At 36.1% G+C, this 21,263-nt stretch overlaps 1 protein-coding gene across 11 annotated transcripts in view; it reads right to left on the reverse strand.

Annotated features, from left to right (window-relative positions):
* NBEA (neurobeachin) overlaps positions 1-21,263 on the reverse strand; it is a 505,074-nt gene that overhangs the window by 401,977 nt on the left and 81,834 nt on the right. For all 11 annotated transcript variants that reach the window (XM_068142943.1, XM_068142938.1, XM_068142931.1 and 8 more), the window contains exons 2-5: positions 10,800-11,031; positions 4,561-4,661; positions 4,205-4,300; positions 296-417 (exon numbers count right to left, since the gene is read on the reverse strand). In XM_068142943.1, coding sequence (XP_067999044.1) covers positions 296-417; positions 4,205-4,300; positions 4,561-4,661; positions 10,800-11,031 — 551 coding nt within the window. The remainder of the gene's footprint in view (positions 1-295; positions 418-4,204; positions 4,301-4,560; positions 4,662-10,799; positions 11,032-21,263) is intronic.

The raw sequence follows: 21,263 nt of genomic DNA on the forward strand, positions 1-21,263 counted from the left end.
AAATATGACAGCATTCTCCATTTACAGCTCTAAGAAATCATCTATTTAAAAATTCCTTTAAAAACTAGCACAATACATTTTATGGTTATCTACAAGCACACCTACTGTCCATGAATTAAAAAATTACAATGCAAAAATGAGAGATGACTTTGTAAGTGTGTACATACAGTAACAATTAAAGTCTGCAGATATTTTAGGGGGAAAAAAGCATGTCAGAAATGCAAACCAAAGAAAAATATTAACTATTATTAGGAAGCCATAACAAACTGTAACTGAAGCATTATAAGTTACTTACCAATAGAGATAGGGTTTATCCTTGTCTACATTGATATTGTTTAGCGGATCCATACGAAACCAGGTGTTAAGAGTAAACCCATTTTGATAAGGCCACTTAGCAATAGGAGGCAATGCAATTGCCTGGAAGAATGAGAGAAGAAAAAGAAATAGCAAGTCAAATATAAAAGAAAAACATAAAAAACATTCCCTTCAAAAAGTGCTTCTGAATTAATAAATTCCTTTTCTATCTATAAAACACTTCTGTGTTTAAATACATAATTACTGCAAACAGAGGACATGAAACTAAATTTATGAACAGGCAGTATTAAGGCGAAAAAAAATAGAAAAATTACTTCTGCAGAAATTAAGCTATAAATTCAGCTTTCAGGAAGCATTCATGTCATCCATAGACTTAAACACTAAATTAATCTCAACAGAGTTCAACAGATTCAGTGTTAAAACTACAGTATAAAAAAGGTTGTTCTGTGAGATTTAAGTGCACTATGGGTTTGGGTTTTTTTCTTATGAGCACTTAGTAAAGTAAGAACTTGAAAATTTTATCCCTATTTTCAGTTAAATACATTAATAGTAAGGCATAGCCTAAGAAGAAATCTGACTTTTCAGTATTTTATTTTTATAGACTGACTGATGAAGAGGTTTCAGAGAACAAGAGAACAAGGCCCTGAGTATTTGATCTGTCTTTGAAGGGAGGCACTTTTAGTGAGGAGATCAGACAAGAGGAACTTCAGAGGTCACTTACAAAGTGTTTTCTGTGCTACCCCTAAAGGATAAAATATTCCTTTTTCTCCTCACTATAAGTACTATAGGAAAAATGAAGTCATTTAAAAAAATTAAGAAATTAAATGTTTGCAGTAACTTAGAGATTACTGTAGTAGGCACTACTTATTAATAAATTCTTTCTCCCTTCATCAGATGTAGTATGGTATATTTTAAAGAAAAGTAGTTAAGGAGTAAGAGTTTTTAATACTACTTCTTGACATAAGTTGTATACAAATGCAAAGTAAAATAAAATCAATTTATAAACAACAGTAACATGTTATTTCTAAGGGTATTTAATGGATGTTTTTCAGTTTTAGTAAGATACTTTAAACTCTTACTACAATTTAAAATAACAAATATTAGCTAAGGAATCCTTGCCCTGACAGTATTGTATTCTTACCAAAGCAATCAGTGATACTGACTGAGCACTGGCACAGGTTGTCCAGAGAGGTTATGAAGTGTCCATCCTTAGCAATGCTTAACAGCCATCTGGACACAGTTCTGGGCAGCCTGCTCCAGATAGACCTACTTCTGCATAGAGGAGCTGGCTGAGATGACCTTCAGAGATCCCTTCTAACCTCAACCACTCTGTGATTCTGTGTGGTACTTATAAGACATGGTTGGAAATGCTTTTTCAGGAGTGGTAAGTCTTGTACTGCCCAATTCAAATTGAAGATTACAAAGAACTGCAGCAAACTTACACATTTCTTAAAATGAGAAGGGACGTGAGTCTCTGGCAGTAAAGTCCAAATGACCACATTAGGATTCTTTATCAATATAGTAAAGTACATAAAGGGTACAGAGTGGGACTGATTTTTTGTTAGTTTTATATGCAAGGGTATTTTATAAGAGGGAACTCTCAGTGAATTTTAAAATTAGATACAGAAATGTGCTCAGATTATAAGTATTTGAGTAGATAAAAACCCTAAATCCACACATTCTAACTGCTCAGTATAAAACATTTTAAGGAACTCCTTTGGGATATCACTCTTGCCTCCTGAGAGGGAGTTCCCTGCCTGAAAGAGGGAAAAACCTTCTTGATAACAAAGAGGAACAACACCTGGGAAAAGTCCTCTTAATGGAGTGCCTAATGTGATACTTATACAGACTAGTACAGATGTAACACAGTACTGGGAAGAGCACTTCAGCTGGGATACTGAAGTAGCTTTCACAAGCAGATCTGCACAGTAGTTCAGGAGACTCCTGGCTCTTTCATACTACCACTGTAATCTTGCTTATACAGGGAAAATGCATCCAAAGAGGGCTTTAAAGATCGCTAATCTGATACTTATCATGCTAAGTAAACATGTCAGGTTGGACTCGATGATCCTCGAGGTCCTTTCCAACCTAAGTGATACTGTGATACTGTGAAGCAACCTGCTTTCTTTCTGTCTGAATGTCAGCACTGTACATCACTCCTGAAAACACACTCAGTGTTAGTAAACCAGGTCCTATCCTGCCTCAATCACTGAGTATTAGCGACTGGAAGGGACCTCTAGAGGCCATCGAGTACAACCCCACTGCCAAAGCAGGATCACCTAAGGCAGGCCACACAGGAACACACTCAGGAGGGTTTTGAAAGTCTCCAGAGAAGGAGACACCACACCTGTCTGGGCAGCCTGTTCCAGTGCTCTGTTACCCTCACCATAAAGAAGTGTCTCCTTATGTTGAGCTGGAACCTCCTGTGATCTAGCTTGTATTCACCCCGATCCACTTCAGAAGATGTGTCCTTTCCAGATCTTCATAGTGTAATCCAACATGTGCTTACTCAAGAAGTGTAAATTGGAAGTTCGTACTTGGTGTACAGGTACACAGTCAGTGGTGAGTGGTATGTGAAACAATATCCCAACACAGAAAAAAAGCACCTGTTGTGCCGTTCAATCAAGAAACTTTATGTTCCTGTAATTGATGCACCTCTCCAGACAGGGAGGAGTATTTGAAATTTTTCCCCTGCAGAACTCTTCTTTTTGTTTCCTAAGCTCTGACACAAAATTAAATTTAAGAGAGACATTTCATCAGGGTTTGCCTCTGAAGCCCAGAAATGTCAAAGCAGTATGTGTCATTATAGACATTCATATTCTGCATCAGCTGTCTTGATGCTGCATGTACTTTTAGGAGAGGTTAACTGTGGTTTTAATTTAGCAGTAGCAAATGAAACCCTCTCTTTTAAAACTCGGTAATTAATTCCTTACATGAACTGCCCTGTGCATTTTACTGACACATCTGCAGCTGAGTATCAAAAAAGATCACGGAAGTGATCAAGCCAAAAATAGCCCAGGTGAAAAGCAGTGATTTTTTCAGTCAGCTTATTTCCCTGATGCAATCTGCACAGCAGTAGCTGTATTCACAAAGAACAGGAGGTGGTGGTTTATGCCTGAAGAAAACTAAGGTACTAAGGAAATACAACCACAACTGCCCAAGGGAAGACCCTACTGCCCCTCCCTTAAAAGATTCCAGGTTCTACTGTGAGCATATACATTCCATCCAAGCATGGAAATGAACCTCAAATCTGGATTTCACATTTTTAAGCATTTGTATTGACTGCCTTAATAATGATACTTATACATTTGTCCACAATATTTGAATTTATTTTTATTTTTTTCTGAATGCTCATGCAACGAATGGAAGACAAAATATCTGAGAAAGTTTAGAGAGGAATACAATTTTGTTGTCCAAAGTTATCTCAAAAAGAAAAGCCAAAGGAAGACTGCATTGAAATCACTGCCTTAGGGAAACAGTCAATGGAGTTCAGACAAAAAGTAAAGGTATAATACAATTTATGACTGTGCTATCACTGTAAATTGTGGTAACGTTGACAAGCTCATCCCTCACTTTCCTCAAGCCTCTGCCTTTTATAATACCAATTACATTAGTCAAGTAAAATAACACTGTTCTTTGAAATTTTCAGTTGTTGCTTCTGCAATAACTTCCCCAGACAAAAATCTGCTGTTGGACATTTCATCCTCACAGGTGAAACTTCTCACTATAACTACCTTGCAAACCAATGGAAGACCAGGTCTATCCTAATCAAGCATGTATTTCCCCTCTTGTTTCCTTTTCAAGAATTTCCAAAATCAAATGATAGAAAATGCAATCGAGGAATCATTTCTTTGTTCCTCAAGTTGTGGCATTTTGTTTGAAAACTTACTGCAGCACTACAGCCAGGGAAGTTGAAAAAGGTATCAGGCCCATGTCTCTGTGGCATCTGATTAAGAACTGATAATAGTTTAACTGCATGTCTTGGCTGTGAAAACAAGAAGAGTGCACAAAAGTCAATATAACCATTTTGGTACTCTCTAGGCTACAATGGAAACTGGACAGTTTTCGAACAACACAGCGAATTAACTCTAAAGTAGTTAGCAAAAATACTTCATAAGCATATGTTCAATCAACATGAAAAGAAATAATATTAAAAATTCAAATTTCTATGTCCCAGGAGACAATTTATGTTAACTTCAGGGTCTAATGGAATGACACTTAATGCTTTATCTGATCACAGCTTACCCAGATTCCATTTTCGCCTCGAAGCATGCTGAACAAAAGCTTCAACTCTTTGACAGTGATGCTGTAGCTGGCAAGAACCCCCAACATATCAACTAGAAGATCTTCAAAGGAAAATAAAGTTATTCTGAACTCTGAATTTCATTGTTTTGACAAAAAAAAAATAAATCTGAAAAAGTTAGTACCTTAAATCTAAGTGTATTCATAAATTCTAAAAATCAAGCTTAGTCGCCCTAAATATTTCACAAAACTCTTTACGTTCTGTTGTAGTTTTACAAATAAATTTACATATGCAGTTTTAGATTTTGCATCACACTTTGAACAAAATAGCTATTAAAAATCTATTAAGAATTAGTTCTTCCCACTTCACAACATTCATCATACATTATGAACTTCTTGTTTGCTCCTTTCTGCTACATTCTTTTGAAATAAGAGCTTCTTCATTCCTCTGAAGACAGTATTTTTCAAACATTTCGGACCCAAAAAGATGCTTGATGCTTTTCTTTAACCGAAGCACAGAAAATTATACCTAGAATTTCTATGGTTCCCAAATTTTTGCTGCAGTGATAATGCTTAATTGTTTTACCAGAATGAAAGACAAGGGAGGGGAAAAAAAAAAAAAACCCACAAAACGCACACAAAAAAATTCCTTTAAAAAAAAAATCAGGGAGAAAGAATAAAAGACAATAATAAAAGGAAGTGAACAAATCTACGTAATACAGCTTTCATTTAGCCATCTCAAGACCCATACATTTTTAAAGTAATATCAGGTTTAAAATTACTGCTAGTGCTTGAATCATTCTTTTAAAACACAGAATTTCATTTTAATAATGTGAGCTTGTGGGATGCTGGACCTTGCCTTATAATCTATATTTTCTTGTAGGATAAGAAGTACTACTAAGAATTACTACTTCCTCTGGCAGGAGGAAAAACAATTTAGCTATCTTCAAGATGCTAGATGTAACACGAAGGAATTTGATTCAGAGATCCAGCAGTAAAGTACAAAATTCCCAACACACACATAAAAAAAGTTATGACACAATAGAATAAGCTTTAATAAACTTTTTCAATTTGCTCAACAGTCAGAAAGTTCACCCCATAAAATGTATAGCAGACATGAATAAGTTCATCTTATTTGCAGGACTATATATTCTCTTTGTTCATTAGTGAGATGATGACTCTCAGAGGTGCTGACAGAGTAGTTTTAAAAAGCATCCATACTTTTCAAGGACATCTTGCACTGATTTATTTATTTTTAAACATTTTTTTCTCTCTGAAAATCCCTATATATCAGTTTTTGAGTGAGAACATCAATATCAATTTAACTTGTTCTACTATGGAACCAATCTCTATTCCTCAGTAAGCAAAAAGCGCGTGTAAGGAATGAAATGTCATTTAATTTACAGAAGACATGGTAAGCTGTTTGGTGAATGAAACTGCATGTCAGGCAAGGCAAAAGGAAAACACTGTAACTTGCAGACATTTTCACCATAAGATCTGAATGTATTTCTGATATCCAACTATAGGCTTTTATTTCCTCTTTCTTTAAAGGCACAGTTTATTTAATCTTGCCTTTGTAAGAGTCACGTTGTATTTGTGACAGGAATTGCTAAGGGAGAGTGAAATAAAGCTAAGAAAACTAAACCCCCTTCTCTTTTATGATGGTGAATTGTATGACTCAGCTCCTCCTCTGGTACCGACAAGCATCTTCCCTGCTCACTGTACAGTCTCCAGCCTGCAATGTGGAGCTGGCAGTGATTACACATACTGTACGTGAGCAGAAACTGAGAACAGTAACACAGTGCAAACGCAGAAAGGGAAATCAGCACAAGTGAATACCAATCTCTGGCTGAGAATTTCACCATTCTTGTTTTGTAGTCTTAGCTTGCTTTTTACACCAAGCCACTTCAAATGTTTTTTTCTTTTAGAGAAAACCTGTTGCACAGAAGCCAAGTTGTTCAGTGAAAATTAGAATAGCATAAAAAAGAAATCCCAACTTCTAAAATAGATGCCAAATGTGTAAATTAATACAAACACAAAAGTGATTGACAGGTTTTTAAAACTGCTGACTGTGTTTCATTGTTATGGCTCTACACTACCTTATGGAACAGAAAAATTCTTACTTCTACTGAGTATTTTTATAGCCCATAGGCATTACAAATACTTATTTATAAACAGTGAATAAAACATTGATGGAGAAAAATAAATGTAAGCTCCCTAACAATGTAACTCTGGGTAAAACAAAGACCTGAAAGACTGAATCCTGGTAGGCAACAAGTAAACATAAAGGAAAAACCAGCTGTGGAAGTCAAAGCACTTAATACTACATAAAAACCTCTACAGTAGGTTTGTTTCTGTTTCAATATACTGACTTAAAAATATTTGTACTCTATTACATAACTTTATTCATATGTATCAGAAATCTCATGTAAAAGAGTCCAGTCTGAATCTGGTTTATAAATTCTAATCATCCACTCATCTACAAATGGACAAAGGTCAGAAAACATACTGCAACTGCATTTTATGTTCACTTCATTTTTTAGTGTTAAATAAAATCACATCCTTAACCGGTATTCATACTAAGCAGCTTATAAAGGAGCTACAAATTAACCAGAAACCTTGCAGGAATGCTTAATTCGCTCATTTAATATGAAAACGCAATTGTAAAAGAACCAGGCTGTCTTTCAAGTAACCAAGCACATACATCAAACTGAATGGTGCAGCGTTAACTTTAGAAGACATATTAAACAGCACTGGAATCATAGCTTCAGGAAAACTACCCTCATGCCTCCCTAAGCTTTTAATAGCAGACAGTGATGGAGCTGTGAATTTTAACTCTGTTGGTGAAGTAAATTAATTTCTGCACAATGGCAACAGAGAATGTGATCATTTTGCAGGTTTTCTTATGGAACCAGTTGCAAGAGAAATGCTTGTTAAAAGCCTATTAATGACAAGAGTAATCAAAACCATTTTTGTTTAAAAACCAGGAGCTGTTTCCATGATTAAGAATGCTTCAGTTCCAGCAATTTTAGAACAATTTAACTACAGCATCACAACAGAATCACTAGAAATAAAATGGGGCTCAAGGGAGACATATCCACTGTGTACAAGTTCAGGCTACTTTCTCATACAACATTCAGGCTTCTCTGAAAGTATTAGAGACACTATCCCAAAGAGTCTCCCAAAGCAGATGATTTGCTTTGCTACCCAGCACCTGGAAATAGAGAACTGCAAAAGTAAACTTCTCAAGGAAGATCCTGTGCAGCTGTTAAAAAAAAAGTGCCAATTGTGTATGCAAATATTTTAGACATCTTTTCCACTTAACCACTGATAAAACAACTGAACATCCCGAATTCTAGTATTACAGATTATCAGAGTATGAAGATAACTTCTGACAGGTGATGCTTCTGGAAAGCAAATTGGAATACAAATGGCAATGATCTCATTTGGATTGCAACTGAGAACTGCAAGGTGATTAAGCTTTTATTCTTGAGCATAGAAACTGTAAAATCTCAGGAAGTGAGATATTTGAACTGCTGAGAAGTCTCATGAATCTGAAAGTCTTCGTCTAAACAGACAAGCTCTTCTCACTGCAAAAGACTTGGGTACATGTTTATTTGCTGTTGTGTTACTTCTCTAAAACCATAGAAGAGTGGCTTCAGACAGACTGGTCCTGAAAGTGTGCTGTCAGAACATAAAAAATAGATTATGCCTGTGTTGTCTATTTAAATCTTATCTAGGTCTAATCACACTATTTCACAAAGCAACAAGTGAGATGACCTAAAAACAAACAAATAACTCCTCCTCTTTTGCTGGTAAATACAGCTTTTATTTGCTTCCAACTGAGCTAGTCGTGCTAAATTAATGTGATGGGAAACTTCAACCCACCACACCCCCAAAAATAAAACCCCATAAAACTGCACCCTTGACACATCTAAAAAGCCAGCTGCAAAACACTAGGCTGACAGAGCATTAGAAACTGCTTCAGGAAGTGGTAAAGATTATTCTGCCACAAAATTTATCCCTTCATTCTCTGGGTTTAGAAAGTTCACAGAAATAATAGGACAATGCAATTCTACAGTCATCTGGTGTCAATTATGACCTCAACATCTGCATAGCACTTTAGGGAACATAGATACAGCGTTAGCTGTTACTGCTATTGTCATCGAGTGCCTACCATTGAACTTCTTATTACATGAGCATATTCGTTATTTCTGACTTATTACCAACACTGTTGCTATTTATAAAAAGGTGGTGAAGTGATTGCAGAGATCAAGAGATAAAAGTGACGTATTTGGTTGCTTCCATCTCTATCAGAAAAATTCTCCCCAAATCCACCTTCTTATCTATTTATACGAGAAAGACCCTACAACATGTGATTCTGTTAAATCCCTGCTCATGATATGTAAGACACCATTTAGACAATTTGACATGCACTGCAGAGCTCAAATGCCATCAGAATTCCAATTTTCTGTTAAGTACAGTAAAAAGGCAGTCTACTGATGTTTTTTCTGAAGGTCTCTTTCTAAACTGTTTGTAACCACTCCTAGGAAAAGACTAATGGGTTAGATGCTTCATTAATTTTTTTGATTAATGCACTGCCCCTGGCTTACTCTAATTGTTGAAAATTTAGTGCAGTTTTTATATTACCAAATGTTCCTGCATCCAATACTCTTGATTTCTGACTTCTACTTCCTGTAGAAATATGCTAGGATGCCTCCAGCATAGAATCTTCTTATCTAGAATGCTTCCAGGTAAGCATTTAAGAAAATTTTCTTTCTAATGGGTATATCACTACAGCTACATATGCCTCATATGGAAATACTATTTAGGTGAGCTTGAATTGGACAAATTGTATTGGTAGGATTACTGTTGTAAGTACATTATTTCCATGAATGAAACCCTGAAAAAAAATCAAGATATAAATGTCTGTTTTCATCAACTAATGTCCTATACTTAGGACGAAATAAAACCGTGTCTTCATCATTATACCATTCTGACATACTTACAAGTCCTGAAAAACAAAACATACTTGGTGAAAAACATTGCTTTGTGAATTTATTGATCTGTTACACTTCAGTCTGAAACTCACAGTAAAATATTTAGAGTGACACTTCTGGCCTTAGAATTTAAACGTACAATTCTAGTAAACAAGATTGATTAGATGATTTGATTTGAAGAACGTAATGTACCTTTTTCAAATACATAATATTACAGACAACTTTATACTGAGAAAAAGCCAAGATCAGGCTTCTGTTTATGCTCCTTGTTTCTGGTCTGAAACTATCAAGGATTTACTGTGTCAGAAACCAGGTAATTTTACAATGATGGAAGACAACCTCTTCAATCTTTCAAAAAATGCCTCACAGTTTAAAGTTTCCTACTGTCAGTCTCAAACTCTATAACAATTAAGAACTACTTTCATATTGAGTTGGAAAAAAGTGATTGGCTTCTGTTTCTCCCCAAGAAGAATAAGGAGTAGATAAATGCTTATCAAAAGTAATTCTCAGCTACCATATTTAAACAGGGCAACCAAATCTTCTCTAACCCAGTAAATTCAGGATTACAGCCTGTACCATACTAATTAGAGGACATAGTATGGACTAACAAACTCCTTCAGAAGCACTCTGAAAATCTTCACTGTGCCACATCTTCATCACTTATTTTCAGAAGGCCATTTTTTTAATGCTGTGAAAAATTAGCCCCCCAAAAATTACCCCCAAAATACCAAAGAGATATTATAGGGAACACAGCTATATATTATGAAATGATTGTGTAATAAGAGTCCAAATGTCCAGCATTTAACAATATGAATATTCTCTGATATGCTGTCAAATGTAGGTTACGCTTAAAGTGGCTCATAGTAAGAATTCTAACATCTGAATAACTCAAAATGATCAATGCTTTTAAAAACTGTTACCTTGACAATTAAGAAGCTTAACATGCACTGGTCATAATCATGTTCAGAATACCTTTTTTTATCACTAAGAGAACATCTTCTCAGATGAATTATCAGGCAGTTATTTTAAGCAATGTATCTACATATCTTTTAAACTAAGAATAGATTTTTATCTTTTTGTTGTTTTAATTTTATTTTAAATTGATTAAAAAATACTTCTGACTCAATGGCAGTAGAAACCAAAGTATCCCTTTAAGGCAAAGAATCCCAAACCCTTCCACAATCACAACATGCTGACAGTTCTAGAATGCAAATAATTATTTTATCAGTTGGCAATTTATACCTGCAATCATGTCGTCCACAGTACTCATCTTCAGCAGTACCTGTTCAATTAAGCCAACTTCTGTGCTAGTCTGTAAATTACGGACACTTTTACGGAGAATTGCTGTGAACATACTCCAAATTTCTGCTTGGCACGTTACATCACAGTGCTCCAGAAGCTCTGACATACATGTAATGCTCTCTGCATCCTGGATTATAAAGTTCATCTCTAGATCAAATTCACCACCAACCAGCTACAAAAGAAAACAAGGAAATACATAGTTTAGTGTCTTTCATACCTTCAGTGCAACCAACACTGAAAATTCTCTGCATGATGAGGGAAGTTACCTTGATAAAATCACAGCTATGACAAGCAAGATAGCAAACTAACACTCGTGCCATGCAAAACATAATTGCACAAAATACACATTATTATCATAAAATACTACTTTATTTTTTGTCATAGTATTGACTAAAACACTTGCATAAAATAAAAATCAAGATGCATTTGAAATATTACTTATAAAATAGTTGAAAGTAGCTTGGACCAGAACGATGCAGTGCAAAAGTTGCAGAACCTGAAAAGCTCAAAAGCTACCGAGGCTTTCTAACAGTTCTCTCAACAGAAATTGATCAATTTGGAAATAAAGAGACACTGAAATATCTACATTTTCTCCTCATATAAGCTAACAGATGCCCTTAGTTACATGTTTGCAAGGCCTTAATGCCCCTTCCACTGTATCACCCAGAAGTTATGCAATCATGCTCAGAAAAAGAATCAGTGACCTGCTCTGGACCAAAGTAGACGTATCGGTTCATCCTGTGGTAAAGGAAACCTAATGCTGATAAAGAAAGACACAGCACTGGGAGAGGAGCCAGAACTCAGATGAGAAGTGATTTAGCAGCAGTACCGATGACATTACAGTATGACTCCATTCTACCCAAACATTTGCAAAAGGCTGTCCAAAGTCCTGAGCTCCACCACAACTACCAGGCATGATATGTCACGAACAAGTATATCTTAAAGAATGGAATTCTGATCAGTCACTTGCTTGACTTGAAAAAAGAGAGCAGGACATTATGGGTATGAAATATGCTATTTCTTGTGTCCACCCATTGGGCTGGACACCTGGGTCACAAGAGGTGCACCCCGTACGGCAGCGGCAGGAAGCACCAGGCCCAAACTGCCACAATTTCCTAATTCAGAAATTAATAAATTAATTATAAAATAACTTACATAAATTCTTTCCTATTTGTTTCACAAAGTTACATAATTGAATTCACAATAGTATGTTTTAAATTAAAGATAATCAAAGAATTAATCTCTTATAAGTGTATAATTTCAACAGTCATTTTTAATGGAAAGCTATTTCATAGCCTATTTAAAAGGAGTTGATTACTGCCTTCAAATTAAACTCCAAACAAGGAGCAAGCTGAGTTACAATGTAAACTCTTTTTTTGGTGGTTAAACTTATGCAAATATTCAAAGTCTTCCTCCAGACTCAGCCTGCAGACAAAAGTAATATAACTAAGCAAGGTCTAGTTTTGCCTTATACCCTAATTCACACTTTTACATACACTTACATATTTCCTCTTCTCTATCAATTAATTGCTAATAACCAATTTATAATTTTCTAACATAAAAGCTTCTAGTATACTAAATACATAAAAAAAGTACCTCCTTAGTGAGGACTAAGGACATTTAATTACTTCAAATAAAAGTATTATCCTAGCTATGATTAGAATTTTAGTTTAGAACTTGTGCCTGCATATCATACATTACTATATTTGGTAAACACATGTGTTCCAAAGAGTGGCAAGACTATAAACACATTATTTCTATGGCAATTCTTTGATATCATCAAACAGTTTTACAGATGGAAACACCACACTTCTGTGAAACACAGGTGGAGTCTCTGTTTCTGAAAACAGCAGTAAATGGTGCACAATTCACCAGCAATCTGTGATGGGTGGGGCTTTTTTTCAGTATTTCTCTACCTGGAGGAGCTTCTCTGTGGTCATGTAGGAAATACTCAGTTAAACTCTTTTAGATGCTTATATGAAGACAGCATGAAGCACCTGCTGTGTATCTACTTCTTTCCAGGCAGGAAATCTAGAAATCATATTTGTGGGGTCTCAACCCTTGGATACATTCAAAAGCCATCTGCACATAGACAACAGGTCCTAGCTGACCCGCCTTGTACTTGAGGGTTAGGTCAGAGAACCTCCAGAGTTGTGTTCCAATCCTGGCAATACTGCAATAGCTTTTCAATTTAAAATTTTCAGACACCTAATTTATGTGAGATGAATTCCACCATTTGCTTTTGGTAACAGATGGACCTGAAAATAAGGAAAAAACTAGTACAACCTCAGTTGGAATGCAGAGATGCATTGGAGGCTAATCACCACTTCCTCAAACACTATTCATTGAAAAATTCTGGCTAATGTAAATTAATAAACACAGAATAGCTAGACTACAATGATTCACTGCAGACTAAAATATTTCAAAGACTGTATTTACCTGCTAGTGTTTTAGTACTATTAAAATCAAGCTGTTTGTATTCTTGCATTTGCATTAAAAAGATGTACTGAATTCTAATAAAAGCTTCCATGAGGGTATGGACTATCCAGTAGGTAGTATAATTATTTTGCTTGTTCATTTGTCAGCAAAATATTTATAGTCCACCTGTGACTGCCTATATGAAAGAAAACTTTGAAGTGCACCTGATTTGCCCTTAACTGCAGCTTAAGCATATTTCAGGCACTAACAATCATAATTATTATTAAAATCAATTTCCTGAATAAAGAAAGAAAAGGAATTAATTAACAGTGAAGGCAAAAAAATACGCAGGTGGGGAGCATTACTTTTAAAAAGTCATCATCCTAAAAATCAACATAAAATAAAAATGCTAGGAGTCATGAAAAAAGAAAAATCTAAACACAAAATTAATTGAGTATACAGAAATAAATGGCTTTGGTTAAATTGTATTCAAGAAGTAAGGCAAAACAACCATCTCTGCTTTAAAATGTAAAAAATAAAATACAATGCAGCCCAGAAAAGAAGAAACATTCACTGCAGAAAATACAGCATTCTCTAATAAGGCTCTGCATCTGTATTTTCCAAGGAAAAGAGAGTAGGTAAAGAGGAATAACCAGTCAATCTTCACAACAGAGGGAGGTTATCAGCGGAGAACCACTGTGATAATGAGATGGTAGCAGGTGGGGAGACTAATGAAACAACTGAGGTTTGTTGAAGAGCCAAAAATCGTTAAATGCAGTAAAAAACACCAACTACTGAGAGCTGCAAAGATTTTTCTGATATTAAGTAGCTGGGTCACAACAAATAAGAATTCAAAGTCAATAAATGGAAAAGTAATATCACATTATTATAGCTTTATTCATATGTGCAGAATGACAGCTCTCAGATCTGCCATTATCGGCCAGAAAAGAGACTATTTTAAATAACTATGCCACATTAAAAAACTGTCAGTTGGCAACTGTAAAAACTAACAATGAATTTACAGCTTCCTAACTTGGGTACAATTCTGGATGCAATATTACACACCAAAAAAAAAGTTAAATTGTACTGCCATAAAGCAACTTACTTTTACTATAACATATGGAAGACTATGTTGTAAGATGAATTTCAGCTAAAGCACACTCCAAGAACTTCCAGAAGTCAGCATACCACACCATAAATCAGCACTTCTTCCATATCACAGATCTCGAGTACAATCTTTGCATCCTTAAAGCAACCATTTAATATTCAGTGAAGACCACGCTTTCACTGTGATTAAGTATCCTGAATTACTGCTCGTACTTTGTCAAGCTCATCTATCAATTTTGAACTATTTTGCATCTTTCACAGCACAGCTGTAGGAAATGAAACAGCAAACTGATGTTCAGATTATGATTCCAAGTCAGATGAATATACCCAACAAACATAACTCCTATGAAGATGTACTGAACTGGCAACTATAAACAAATCAGACTATCTTCCCTAAACTGAGGTTGTTTACAGTGGCAGGTTGACACTCCTTGTAAATTGCTCCAATAATCTACCTTAACCTATACCACCATCCTCCAAAGCAGCTGCACTACTCAGAATATCTGTTTTTCTGAAAACTGTGGCCATTCCTCAGTAAGCTTTTGCCATTCATTATGCTATGCAACAAAAGTTCTGCTGCACCTATGCAGAACTTAGGCTGGTCTTTTACGCTCTTTTAATATAGAACAGAGGTGAAATAACAGGCATGGTGCCTTGACTCCCTCTCTGAAGCCTGATCAAATGTTTGACCACCCCCTTGGTAAAGAAATGTTTCCTAATATCCAGTCTAAACCACCCCTGGTGCAGCTCCAAATCATTTCAGAGAGATAGCAAGAGGAAGAGATCAGCAACAACCTGTCCACTTCCCCTGCTCATGAAGCTGTAGAGAGCAGTAAGGCCACCTCTCCAGCCTCCAATAATAGATGACTTGAAAATTCTTCAAATTAACACAGAAGGAAAAGACAGATGGCAGCCAATCTTAGCAGAAATAAGTAAATGGAACATCAGGATGATAATGAGAGTGAAGGGCGAAAAATTCAAAGAAAGCAGAGGTCAGAACCTTGGGAGGGTTTTATAGAAAAAAACATGAAGTTTCACAAAACAATTTCATCTGAGATTTAAAAAATACACCCCAAAACCCAAAACCAACCAAACAAAAAAACCCAAACAATCAACACACAACTGCCAGGCATAGTTATTTTATGAGCTGTGTGAGACACAAGAAAGTATTTTGGAAACATTTGGTATTTTTTTGGTTAAATGCACAATGTAAGTACATTCTGCTACAGAACGAATTACATAGTACAAATACACAGTAATAATGAAGTGTAAAAACCTTAATTACAGAGATATTAAATTAAACATTTTTCTGTGCAATTAGTTTCATGGTAAATAGATGAAATATGAAAACTTTCTCAGAATAGTCTGTTTTGCCATATTCTGCACTTTGGAAGCTCCATGGTATCTAAACTAGACATTTCTCTTTGTTTTTAAATTGTACATTTATTTCACTGTACTCCTGCTCTGGATCACAGTCTTATGAACTACTAGCTTGTACAATTCAAATTTACTTTTAATTGTTAAGAATATATTTTTCAGCAAAGTTTTTTTTTCTTCAAATATAATTTTAATTACAAGAATGCACACAAAGGGGAAAAGGTGTTATCTATAACTATCTACCACTTCCTGGTTTGTATTTAATCTCCACACTTTTGGGTAGGCAAAGGTCTTCTTCCAGTTTCAATTTTATCCACCATAAAGTGAAATGTGGTTGTACTTATCTACAACAAAACCAAAGCTCTTTACTGTAACCTTCCCCCCACCCTCATCTACATTATCAGACTTGTATTTTGTCTTGATCAAAGAATGCATATTAGAACTATATAAATCAAAGTCTTCAAACATTCATATTGCTAAATTTGCTGTTCATTGTTGTCAGAGGCACTTTTAATATCCTTCAAATTTGACCTGTATCTGCATCTTAAAAAAAATTAAGAGCAAGAATTCCAGAATACTAGACAGTACCACTGTAAATGCAAATTGATCACAATGGTACAATTACTACAACACAAAACCACACCCAGGTCAGATCTGCACCAAAGCACTGCTTCCACCCCTCATTAGCCACTGTCACATTTGCTAAACCTCTCCTAAGACTAAGAATAAATGATGACATATCACAGTCAACATGACAACCTTTGTCATCTATCTATTTTGGGTGAGTTTGTGAGAACCAAACTGTTGGCTAAAAATACCACCAACACTAGAAACAACAACAAAAAAATAAATTAGAATGAGTGATCATCTTCTAAGTATAGGAGGTAAGCAGTTTTGAAACAAAATTAATCATTTTCTTCCCCTTCCTGTTCTTCATATATCTTTCTAGGCACTGCAAAACAACTGACTTGGCATTTGGCACAAAGTTCCACAGGGAAAAGCTGGATATAGCCAGCTTAACCTAAATATATTACTATGATTATAGAGAAAAAGCGGGGTAACAATAATGTAAAGTAGATATTTTTCATAACTGATACATATTCCTCCTTTTTTTCCCCTTCTTTTCTTTTTTTAAATAAAAGGAAAAGGAAGTTTTAAAATATGTAATTGTTGAATGGAGTTCAGAGATCTGAACTCCTGGTATGTGTATCTGTGGTAATTTTCAAAGCTCTTTTTTGCCACCACTGGAAAGTAAAAGGTGCTTCTGGGAAATTATTTGTCCCACTGGTTTTAGATCCAACATCAGGATGAAATAAATCTTTCCCAGGAAATGCAGTACCTTTCACTGACTATAAAAGGACAACTAGTTCAGACAGACGCATCTAAAGCTCTGTCAGATTAATCTTACCCAGTGTGCTCACAGTATGTTTTATAACCAAATGACAGCACTAAAGATTGATTCTCACGTGAATCACTATAACAACACGTCCTTCTCCAGATTACCGTAAACCTTTATTCATTTCAGCTTCAAAAACACTTTAATCCCGCATAATGTATGGTATGCACACTGCGGTGTGCCACTAAGGGAATTGCATTGAAAATTTTGAAGTATTCAGAAAAAAAAAAAAAAGCAAGAATATAAATGTTCTTTACACCTACTGAGAATATATGAAATACCATGTTCTGCTTCACTTTTGGTACTTTGGAGCGTGAGCTGCTCATTTTGTAAGTAAAAAAATCTACCTTTAATTTCTTGTATATTCTTTCTAGGTTTGTGTATTGCCTCTGGATGGGATGGAGTTAACTTTCTTCATGCCAGCCCATATAGTGCTGTGGTTTATGTTTGTGACTAAGACAGTACTGATAATGCACCTAGTGCTGAGCACTGCTGTAATGGGTTGAGGCAAACCCCCTCCCCACCACACGCAGAAAATAACGACTCAGACAAACAGATTGCAAAAGTGATGGAAAGTTTAAATAGAACAGTGAGTGCGTGCAGAGAACTAGAAATACAGTGACAAGAAAGACCCCAAAACAGACCCAGAGAAATCCCATCCCCACCTGAGGGTACACCGAAACCCCCAGGGCTCCTCCTTCCCCCCCACCCCCCACTGCTAGGCTAGTTTCAGCTGGCCAGGTCTGAGACTGCCCATCCCCCCGTGGCCTTGGGCTTAGCCAGACCCATGGCCGGGAGATCTCTCCCCCAATTACCAGGCAGCGGAGAGGAAGGAAAGAGGAAGTGCCAGACCCCGCCGTAAAACTTGTAGTGGTGCAAGGGATCATGGTAGGAAATAACCTAATTTCCTGTGTCCACCCACTGGGCTGGACTTCTGGACACAGGAAACACCCCTGTAGCAGAGGGCACCCAGCCCAAACTACGACAACTGCATAGTGCCAGGGCTGCCTGTTTCTCACCTTGCCCTCCTAGCGAGTGGGCTAGGGGTAGGCAACAGGTTGCGGGAGGGCTGCAGCCAGGACAATTGACCTTGCCTGACCAAAAGGATACTCCACACCATCATTCTCAGCAAGGAGTCTTGCTTCCAATTCTCTCCTCCACTGCACTGGGGAGTGCGCGTGAGCATTTAAGGTAGTGGGTGCTTATTAGGTGGCTGGGATTAACCCACCATGGTTTGAAACTTTTGGCTTCTGTCCTCAAATTTATTTCAGACAGTTTTGCCCACTGAGCAGCACTAATCAATTCAGTAAATTCTAACAAATCGTAACACGTAGTGTTAAAGTGCTGAAAGGAAAAACTGTAAATTGCACAGCGTCATACTATAACCCAACACAGCAAACTTTGCCTAAGAGTCCAAATAACCTTGAGCATGGCCTGCTGAGTTCTTCCAGAAACACCACACTTCAGTGTCTGTCTCAGAACAACAAATGCCCACATTTTCTTAATATACTATAAAGCATGTTTATTCCCCATTTCAAGCAAGCCTGCATGTTACACCATCATTACACAGGGAAAGCACTTCACCATGCCTTTCCCCACCCTAGAGTAATTTTCTATGTGTCAACAGTTGTGATAATACCTACATTTTTTAGTCTTTTGTTACAATTCAGATCTTTTTTCCAAGCATGAAGGGGAACAATAAAAAATATTTTAAATGCTTGGAAGATAATGTCTGTTGTGAAAGAACGAATGGTCTACAAGCAATGAAGATTAACTTTGTATTTACCAATGTCCTCCTGTCATCATTGTTACCTGCTTTAGGACATTAAGTTCTTTGGAACATAAACCAGGAAGAGAAAGTAAAATTTACTACAAGAACTGTCTACTTTCCTTTTATTTCTAGGAGGACTGTTCTAAATAACATTGCTGGCACCAGAAAGGACAAAACTAGCAACTATCCAACTGAAACCGTCTTTGTTGTAAAACAATTACACAAAGGTTTATTAAGAACCACTGATGACTACTTTTAAAAAAATGCTAGTTACCTAAGCAACCATCCTGCTGTTTCACATTGGCACAACTGGCACAATGCAGCTCTGGTACATTGCTTAAAGAGGGTGTCAACTTTCATCACTGGAGGGTTTTCCAAAGCAAATCAGTAACAGAAACGAGGTATGTCCCTGTCAAGTCCCATTCAGTCCAGTCCTGTGATTCCAGTATTCCCCAACTCTCTTAAGAAACGTTTGCTCATTTGATAATGTCTGCAGAATAGCAGTTGTCAATACTTATATAATGGTAACAGTAATACTTAAGTAATGACAAGGGTAACATTTAAGTCACTTCAGCAAGCTGTGCCAAAAAAACACTCTTAAAGGAACTGTACCTAAGAAACAAAGGAAGAAAAATTAACTCAATCTCAGCTGATACCAGGGCACTGGTTAAGACATCTGTCATGAGATATTGTTCCAGACTCTCTTCAATGATTCTTAGTACCCAAATTACTTTAGAATGCAACAGGAGAGTTTTAAAGTATGACTTCCACTTAGGAAGTTACTGACTTAGGAGAGCTAGAAGAGCAGTCCAGCCACTTCTGACAGACATTAAAAGCAATAAATGCATTTCACATACAAACACCTAACTCAAAACAAAACATGAGTTCAACCTCCCTGTCTACTATTCCCATGTCACTGGGAGAGTCTCTTCCCGTTTATCATACTAACTTCTAATGGATGGATTTGGGTTACAGCAAAGTGTGAGCAAAGTGTTCAGGATGTTAAACCTGCAGGTTTATTTACAGTGAAATAAAATCACAACTCTTCCAAAGCTTGGAAATAACCTGCTTTCACTTTTTCTAGTTTAGTAGTTCTTATATATTCCTTCTGATCTAGACTTAAAACAGAGCTCAGCCTAGATAATGGGACCTCTTTGCCTCAAAAAAAGGGAAGAGTTAATGAGCATTTAACACACAAAACCGAGTAGCTTAGGTTTGCCACATCTGTGAAAGCAAAAATTCAGAACTGATTTTTATGAAATATAAACAAGTTAAATGAGCACAGCTTAAGAAACATGGAGCATGGCATTTCTAAAGAGATATTCCTAGTTCATTTTGCTTACAATATTTGATAATCCTTTCTTTGCTCTGTCCTCTCAATTTGACAAACTTTACTCTAAACTCAAGATACAGATGCAAGGACAGTATAAGCTCATGACAGGTACAACAAGCCTCCCATTTTCAGGATTCAAGAAATTAGTTTTTTGGTCCTGCTTCGGGGCTGTTTTTGTTTGTCTGTCTGCTTTTGCTTTAATCCATCTCCTGTTTTCAAGAAAGAAAAGAACAGAAATTGAAATAACTGAGTCACCAAAATGATAAAACAGAATGCACCTTGAGAAAATAAATGGCTTTTGCAACCACTCTTGCAACCTCTTCTATCCTCTTCTGCTAATAAGACTATGCACTTGTACCACTCTATCTTGTACAGACAAATCTAATACGTCACCAGCATCTCTGAGTTATTTTTCCCCCATTAACCAAGTTCTTTATGGTGATGTAAAAACCCAAATTTTTTTAAGACTCACAAGGGGATTTGTTTGTTTGTTTTGGGTTTTTAACTACATTGAATAATATATTATTCAAATACATAAAGCAAACCATGCAGAGGTTTAACATAAGTATCAAAGAACACTATCAAAAAAGTTGAAAGCCTAAAAACCATTAAACTTTCAGTAACTGCCTAATGGTTTTAGTCTCATTTGTACTGCACAACGAACAATGTTTGTATAAATGGCAGTCTGAAAAATCCTGTAACACACACACACACACACTTCTGCTTCCCCAGCTTCGTGTGGAGAAGTGAGCAAAAATTTTCTATAAATACTAACAAAGTCTGCAATAAATAAAAATATTTGGGGGGTTTGGGGATTTTGTTTGGGGATTTTTAAAATTATTTTGTTTTCACGGATCACAACATTTATTATTATTCAAATAATAATAAATTATTTGGTGGGGTTTTTTTGTTTATTTGCAAATGTATTCTGTGACTAGAATAAATTGCAACAATACAGTTAATGGAATCTTAGTCTTGGAAAATGGTGGATTTTATTTCAGA

The sequence above is a fragment of the Melanerpes formicivorus genome, unplaced genomic scaffold (genome assembly GCF_026170545.1).
Source record: "Melanerpes formicivorus ecotype bairdi unplaced genomic scaffold, bMelFor1.0.p_v2 SCAF_1, whole genome shotgun sequence".
Lineage (NCBI taxonomy): Eukaryota > Metazoa > Chordata > Aves > Piciformes > Picidae > Melanerpes > Melanerpes formicivorus.